This window comes from Octodon degus, unplaced genomic scaffold (genome assembly GCF_000260255.1).
Source record: "Octodon degus isolate 3935 unplaced genomic scaffold, OctDeg1.0 scaffold00042, whole genome shotgun sequence".
In the NCBI taxonomy this organism is placed as follows: Eukaryota; Metazoa; Chordata; class Mammalia; order Rodentia; family Octodontidae; genus Octodon; species Octodon degus.
This window is the reverse complement of record NW_004524618.1, coordinates 14,346,342-14,354,631: the sequence shown is the minus strand read 5'-3', so window position 1 is coordinate 14,354,631 and position 8,290 is coordinate 14,346,342. Positions and strand designations below refer to the sequence as shown.

General features: G+C 38.4%; 1 protein-coding gene across 2 annotated transcripts in view; it reads right to left on the bottom strand.

Moving 5' to 3' along the window:
• The window catches only part of Nhlrc2 (NHL repeat containing 2), a 66,000-nt gene that overhangs the window by 33,610 nt on the left and 24,100 nt on the right, over positions 1–8,290 (bottom strand). For both annotated transcript variants that reach the window (XM_023715463.1, XM_004631545.2), the window contains one exon: positions 5,323–5,444. In XM_023715463.1, coding sequence (XP_023571231.1) covers positions 5,323–5,444 — 122 coding nt within the window. The remainder of the gene's footprint in view (positions 1–5,322; positions 5,445–8,290) is intronic.

Here is an 8,290-nt window from a genome sequence, read left to right as displayed (position 1 = left end):
TATTTTATTTCCCAAAGCTACAACAAATACTAAACTTGTGGAGAAAACCGACTCGTTCCCTGCAAGACTGTCAGCATCTCTTCATATGTGGCAGAGGTGGGAATCACATTGATACTCACCTACTAGCCTTAATAACTTCTAAAAGCAGTAAAAAGTCCAAGCTAGCAACACAATAAAAGGGGGGAAAATGTTTAAAAATTAGAAATGATCTGTTTTCATTGACAATTATTTCTATAGGAAACATCTAAAACAAAATGGGGGAGTTGATCCTTAATTCACATGGAATTACAAGGGCCCCAGAGCGCCAAAATAGTCTTGGGAAAGAAAAAAAGTAGGAAGACTTACACTTTCAGGTTTAGAAACTTAATACAAAATACAGCAAGCAAAATAGAGCAGCACTGGCCAATAGGCACAGAGCTCAATGGAAGAGGGACAAAAGTGCAGAAAGTATTATCTATGAGAAACTGATTTTCAACAAGCTTGCCAGGCCAAGATGAGGCAAAACAGTCTTTCAGTAACTGGCAACAGGATAACTAGATACACACATACAAAAGGATGAAGTGGACCTCTATCACAAACATACCCAGAAACCAACTCAAAAGAATGATGTTTTTATAGATTAAAAAAAAAAGTAGGACTAATCTTTGTGACCTTTGATTTGACAACAAAGTCTTTTTTTTTTTTAATTTTAGGGAAGGGTCTATAGGGTGTTCAGGGTCTCACTACTAGACTGCAGTGATCCGCCTGTCTACAGCCTTCCAAGAGCTGGAATTACAGGCATGCGCTACCATGACCAGTCTCAACTGCAGGTTCAACCTGACCTGGGGGTGGGGCCGGCATGGCAGGCCTGGGAATCCAACCCTGGGCCCCGGGGCCTGCTTGTAGGCACTTTAATCCGCTGAGCTATTTGGCCTGCCCAAGAAAATCTTTTTTATACAGGACAACAAAAGGATAAGGAAAGGAAAAAATAGTATTGGGCCTTCCGCTTGACTGGCAATGTCAGAAATTGTTGACCTGAGTCCCATACAGCTCAACATAACACTATGGCTTTACTTCTTCTACTTAGTTTTTATACTTTTCTGTTGGATAGTTAAGAACAAGATAAAGCAAGACCTATGCAACAAGAGTTGTAGCTTTTGGATCTGATAAGGTCAGTCAAATTCCCTCAAGATTTATCCTGAGACCCTGGACCTCAGATTGTAGATCCTCTGTCAGTGTCAGCCATGTGGATGAGTCACGGCCATTGCTTGGCCAATGTGCTCTCTGTGAAGGCCTGAGAGAATGTTTTCTCTCCACGTGACTCTCCTTAGGCACACTCTACATCATCGATCACTTTCCTAGAGGAAGAACCAATACTATAATGGACTACTGGACTCTTAAAATATTTTGCTGAGTTCACAAACCTGTGATATTCAAAATGATGGAACTAAACAAAAAAGGGGATACAGATGAATGTCCATTTTGTATCTGTGTATTCAAAATGGTTAGGATAGACATATAGCTACATTCTCTTAATGAATAAAGGGATTTGTTCTAATAGTGTTTGTAAATAGGACATCATGTCTGCATCTTGTAAAGTAAATAACCACTAGGAAGATAGTATGCAATGTGTTAATTATTGAAACTGTCCTACCAATTTGATCTGTCTCATTGCTATTTGTTTCTCAATAAAATTATGGAGAAAAAAATAAAGTAATATAAATTAAAAAAAGGAAAAAAAAAAGATAAATTTGGCACCATCAACATTTAAATTTTTTGTCTATCAAAAGTTCATTAATTAAAAAGACAACCCAAAGAATATGAAAAAATCGCTGCAAATCATGTTTGATAAAGAACTTACACACCAAATATATAAAGAATTCTTGCAGCTTCATTAGAAAAAGACAAATTATCCAGTTAAAAAACTGGCAAAGAATCTGAATAGACTTCTCATGAGATAAAAATGTTTCATAAGCACAAGAAAAGATGTTTGATGTCATTAGTCATCAGGAAAATGCCTACCAGAACCACAATGAAATGCCAATTCATAGTCCATGGAATGCTTAGAATTTAATTTCTCTTGAAGAAAAATAACAAGTAATGGTGAGGATGTGGAAAAGCTGGAACAGATCTCCCTCAGACGAGAATACAAAATGCTGCAACTGCTGTGGGAAACAATTTAGCAGGTTCTCAGAACGTCAAACATAAAACATACAGCAATAATTCCAGTACTAGGGCCAGGGCTGTCACTCAGCGGTGCAGTGCCTGCCTAGCAAACGCAAAGCCCAGAGTTCGATTCCCAGTACCAAAAAAAAAGAAAAAAAAAAAGACCAAAATAATTTAGTACTAGTAGCTACTCAAGAGAAATGAAATATATTTTAATGTAAAACTTGCACAGAATGTTTATAGCAGTATTATTAAGAAGTCAGAAACAAGCTAGTTGGTGCACACCTGTAAGTTTAGCACTTGAAAGGCCAAGACAGCAAGATTGGCGTGAGCTCAAGGCCAGGTTGAACTGCACGGTGAGACTACAAAACAAAATGAAAACTTTAAAACATAAACCTAAATGCCCATCAACTGGTAAATGGACAAACAAAATGTGGCATATCCACACAACAGAACACTACCCAACAATACAAAGGATAAAGAACTTTCATGTTACTTCAAAACAGGTAAAACAAATAAAAAGAAGGCAAACATAACAAAACATGTAGGGGCTGGAGAGATAGTTCAGTAGAATAAGCACTTGGGTCCCAAGTTCAATCCCCAGTACCACAAAAATAAATAAATAAATAAATAAATAAATAAATAAATAAAAAATAAAGAAAGAAAGAAAAGAAAAAGAAAAAAGAAACCATGTATCTTCAATCTTATGAAAATGTATACAAAATTTTCAAGAAACAAATTAATTGAAAAGATCAGTAGTTGCCTAGGATGGGGCTTATCCGTTTGATTTTGAGAACTTTCAAAATCAAACTCCAACTGATTTTGAGAGTTCTTAATTGAGGGATGAAAAGAGTCTAAAATTCTTTTTTGATGTCTGTAAAAGCTGTTAAATCTAAAAAAAAAATTAATAAATTGTACTTGCATGGATAAACTTTATCATACATCAGAATAAAGTCACTGAAGATTGCCACGTGCACAAAAGACGGTTTCACAAGTCACCAAGGCGTGCACTAAACTCAGCAGAGTGGCTGCCTGCTGGCTGCTTCCCGGAAGGGGAACGGCAATGGGAATGGGAAAGGGCGATGCACACAACAGAAGATGAATGGAGCCACGCGCTGGTGGGCAGGAGCACAGGAGCTGGATCAACCCAGTTCTCTGCACATGAGGTCTTAAACAAAATACAAGAAATATTTCTGCTTGTTTTTATAGACACTAATATAGAACAAGTTTAAGAAACTTGAACTTGTTGTGATTATGCTACTTAGTACACAAGCATTTAAAATGCAGCCTTGTGGTCAAGATCCCAAAACCCATGAAGTTCTGAAGCAAGAGAAAGGATGTTCATGTAGAAAGAACAAGTATTCTCTGAGTGACGCAGGCTACCTGCTGTACTGCCTCAATGTACTGCTGGATATTGTGACATTCGGAGTGATTATGGAAAACACAACACCAGAAAGAAATGATAAAGAAATATTGATCCTTAAGCATTTAATGTTAGAAAAGCTTTTCTGCAGAGTATTTACCATGGGAACATTAGTCTGAGGAGCTCAGCCTACAAGAGCTCCTTCACCAAATGTTAGAAATACTGCACAATTATTCGCCCACTAATACACAGTATTCAACAATATACTAGCATGCTTACATTTCAAAAAGTCTCTAAGACTTTAAAGAATCCTTTTTGAAAATGATTAAGTGGATGCTATTTTTTCATAAGTTCATTTAACAAATAGCTATTGAACAGCTTCCATGGGCCAGGCCCTATCCTAAGTGCTAGGGTTTTAGAAATAAAGAAAACATATTTTTTGCCCTTAGTAAGACCTACATTGCAGGGGCCAGCAAGATAGCTCAGCGGTCTAAGCATCTGCCTGGCAAGCACAAGGACTCGGGTTCAATTTCTGGTACCACATGCTGAGCCGCCTTGCTGGCCACCAACACTGGGTATGGTGGCACACACCTATAATCCCAGTGCTGGGGTGGCTGAGACCGGAGGATCACTATGAGTCCAAGCTGTGCTATGAGACCCTGTACCAAATAAATAAGTAACAGATTTTTTTTTTTTTAAAAAGATACACATTGCAGGGATATTATTAGCTATTTAGTGTGTGTAGTTGCCATGACTTGTACTCAAGTGATGACACTGTCACATAAAAATGAATACTAAAAGAAACACTAAGGAAAGCAAGGACACATCTGAAACGTGTTCATCCAAAAGGATGGGTTAGAGAACTTGGTTATTTTCCACATACATAATAACTTAAAGAGCGGTGGATTATACCCAAAATAGCCAGACAGGAAATATTTAAAATAATTGGGTTTACCAACTGAGAAATATGACAGTCATGCCACTCAAGTGGCTAACCTGGGAAAAAATACATCTGTGCAAAACAAGTAGGATTGCCCCCTTTCAGTACTGGGGATTAAACCCTGGGCTTTTGCACTGAGCAACATCTCCAGCCCTTCTGAAAATTCTGAGACAGGCTCTTGCTAAACTGCCTAGACTGGGATTGAATATTCAATCCTCCTGCCCTAGAGTGCTGGGATTACAAGAATGCACCACCACTATATCTGGCTATAGTCTTATATACAAATATGTATTTGCAGGTAGAAATTTTCTAAAAAGATGCAAGACTTAAGAATAGTTGATTCTCTCTGGGAAAATAAGAGTTGATGGTCAGGGAATTCTTTTACCTTTACATAATAACTGATTTTAAAAAAACAAGGCCATTTTTTAATGAGATGAAATAATTTTAAGAAGTTTTTATTAGCATATAGTTGCAGTCCATAATGACTGCACTCATCACGGGGAATCAGTATGCGCCCATAACACATCCTCATTGTTTTTCATCCTCCTCCCTATCTCTTCCCTCATGAAATACATTTTTAAGACTAATAAGTATCTTCAGCCAAAGCACAAGAGTTGAAGGGAGGCAGGAATAGTATGACTTTTTGTCTAGTTTGAGAAAATTTAATCTGAAAGGACAAAGTATCACTCTGTAAGCTAGTGGTTAGAAAAATACCTCAAAGGGAGATAACTGGGCACACGACTTAACGGAAAGAAATACGGATACTCCTACTATTTCCACATCATACTGTAACTTCAAGTATCTCACGTAGCAAATAAGTAGTACTTTTTCTGATTAGAAGTATTAAGAATTTTCACTTAAAAAGGAAAATTACCTTTCTTATAAGGTGGTTTTCAGTGTCTGCCACATATATGATATTATCCATCACGGCTACACCCTGTGGAGAGTTAAAACTTGCCTCTGAAAATAGTCCATCTCTTCTTCCAGGGTTAGGTCCTAAGAGACAAGACAGTTGTAGGACAAAATGTTGCCTTAAAAAATGATTCCAACTAAATAAAACAACAAAGAAAATAAAATTGTATCTAATGCTGGGATTTGAAAATAACACCATACTTCTAACTAAAACTTAAAATGTTTTTCATGGTACATTTTTTTCTCAAGAGTAAGTTTTGGTAATGACAGGCTTAATAGCATATACCAGAATAAAGTAATTTTATTTTCTTTTTAAATTGGTTTTTGTAGACAGCGTCTTGCTGTGACCCTGAACTGCCTAGCCCAGGCTCACCGCAAACTCATGCCCATCCTCATGCCTCTGGCCTCAGGCCTCCCAAGGGCTAGCAATACAGGTATGCACCATACCTGGAGTGGAGAAAGTAATTTTTAAAAGCACTAGACTAGAAAGTTGACATTACTTTTGATCTTCCAGCAATGAAATAATTTTTAATAATTTTTAAAAATACACCCCTCTGAAAACCAAATGAAAATTCTGTACCCATCTGCTAGAAAACCACACACGTTCAAAGCGTTACAAACAATCCTAAATTTTGACAGCCATCCAAGCCCTTGCTGGGTCTGGAGCTCCAGGTCTGCTGGGCACAGGGGCACACACCTGTGTTCCCATCACTTTGGGAGGCTGAGGCAGGAGGATTACATGTTTAGGCTTAGAGAAGGCAATTTTACAAGACCTGTCTCAAAGAAATAGAAGGGACTGGGCATGCAGCTCAGCGCAAAGGTCCTGGGACCAACTGCTAATACTAAGCCCTCCACGAAGAAAAGCAAGGCCAAACTCTTTCCTGGCAAGTAGTTCACTGTGACATAAAATCCTGTAGTATATATAACGTCATGTGTTGTTTGGACAAATTCTCACCTTTTTTTTTTCTATAAAACGGAACTAATTATATAGTAAGTACACAGCTCATAGTAATATGAGAACAAAAGAAGTTAATATAATCCGTATTAACTCTCTCTGCCAGGGTACTGTGAGGCAGATCCCACTTGCCATTATACACTGTGATCAATAATGCTATTATTATTGCTGCTGTTGTAGGAGTTCTCTGAAAACAGAGGGGGCACTCTGTGGTTACTCTGATTGATTTTTTTTTTTGCAGAGCTGGGGATTAAACTCAGGCCCTTGCGCTTGCCAGGGAAGCACTTACTCTACTGAGCCATTTCCCTGGCTCTGTGGTTACTTTGAATTGGAAAATACTGACCACTGGGGCTCTCTTTTGTCTATTCATGAAGCACATTATCAGAATAAAAGATATGAACCAGGATAAGCAATATGAAAATCCAACGACACCCCCACAAAACAACAAACAATCTGCTAAATCACATCATGCCAGTATTTCCTAAGTGTGTATGACTAAGGAACAATTATATAAGACACTGGTATTTTTAGAAGCATGTTCGAGAAATGTAGCTTGATTTCTCTGGCAACAGAATACTAACCTACACTGCTTTGAAAAATACAGAATTTATTAAAAACTATTTAAATTCAAGCTATTATAAAACATACTTTTTGAGTAACAATTCTCATAGCTGCCTGTCCTAAATAAAAATATAAAGTAATTAAAACAAAACAAATGCCAAACACATCCTAACACAACAACAGATAAGCTGCAAATAATTCAAGCAGTAAAGGGAATTCTATCTTGGGACACTAAAAATGCGTCACAACTTAGAAATATGACTGGCTTCCCTGCTTTGGAATTCAGCTTACCTATTTTATGTACAATGCTGCATGTATTACTAAAGTAGACCGACTGCAAAGAGAGGAATTACTTTTCTCTTTGACATGCTCTTACCTCAATGCAGCTAGACAAGCAGAATTAATGAGAACATACGGAAGAAAGCGTATTATGATATGTAAGTAAGCTGCAAGGTCAGTGAGATTCGGAACAAAATGAGCTGCGCTTGCCCGATGCTTCCACGCAGAGACCGCATCCAAAAGGACCCTTGAGGTTTTATGGAATGAAGGTGGGAACCATAAAATTACGTATAAATTCTAGCCTAACCCTTCCCTTTCGCAGCCATCACTGGCGCTGCAGCGGCCAAAATGAAGTTCAATCCTTCTGTGACTTCAGACTGAAGCAAAAACCGTAAACTGCATTTCAATGCACCTTCCCACATCTGCAGCAAAATTATGTCTTCCCCTCTTTCTAAAGAGCTGAGACAGAAATACAACGTTCACTCCATGCCCGTCCAAAAGGATGCTGACGTTCAGCTTGTGCGAGGACACTACAAGGTCAGCAGATCGGCAAGTTGTCCAGGATTACAGGAAGAAGTATGTCGTCTACACTGAACAGGACAGCGGGCACAGGCAGATGGCACAACTGTCCATGTGGGCATGCGCCCCAGTAAGTGGTTATCACCAGGCTAACGCTAGACAAAGACCGCAAAAAGATCCTGGAACGGAAAGCCTAGTCTCACCAAGTAGGAAAGGAAAAGGGCAAACACAAGGAAGAAACGATTGAGAAGATGCAGGAATGAAGTCCTCCTTTGTGCGACTTTAATTAAAAACTGCTAAAATGAAAAAACTAAATTCTAGCTTATTGATTTTATAAATTAAATGTCAAGCTGCTGGGACACTGTCCTGGCCTTGGAAAATATATAAACATATTTTGCTGGAAAATAAAACATAGTACTTCCATTTAAAATGTCAGAGGGCTGGTGAGATGGCTCAGTGGTCTAAAGCACCTACTTAGAACAAGTTTAGCAAAGCACAGGGACCACGGTTTGATCCACCAGCACCACATGCCAGCCTGCCCCGCCCCCTGGTGGGCTGAGTTGGCCACACACACACACACACACACACACACACACACAAATAAATAAAATTAAAA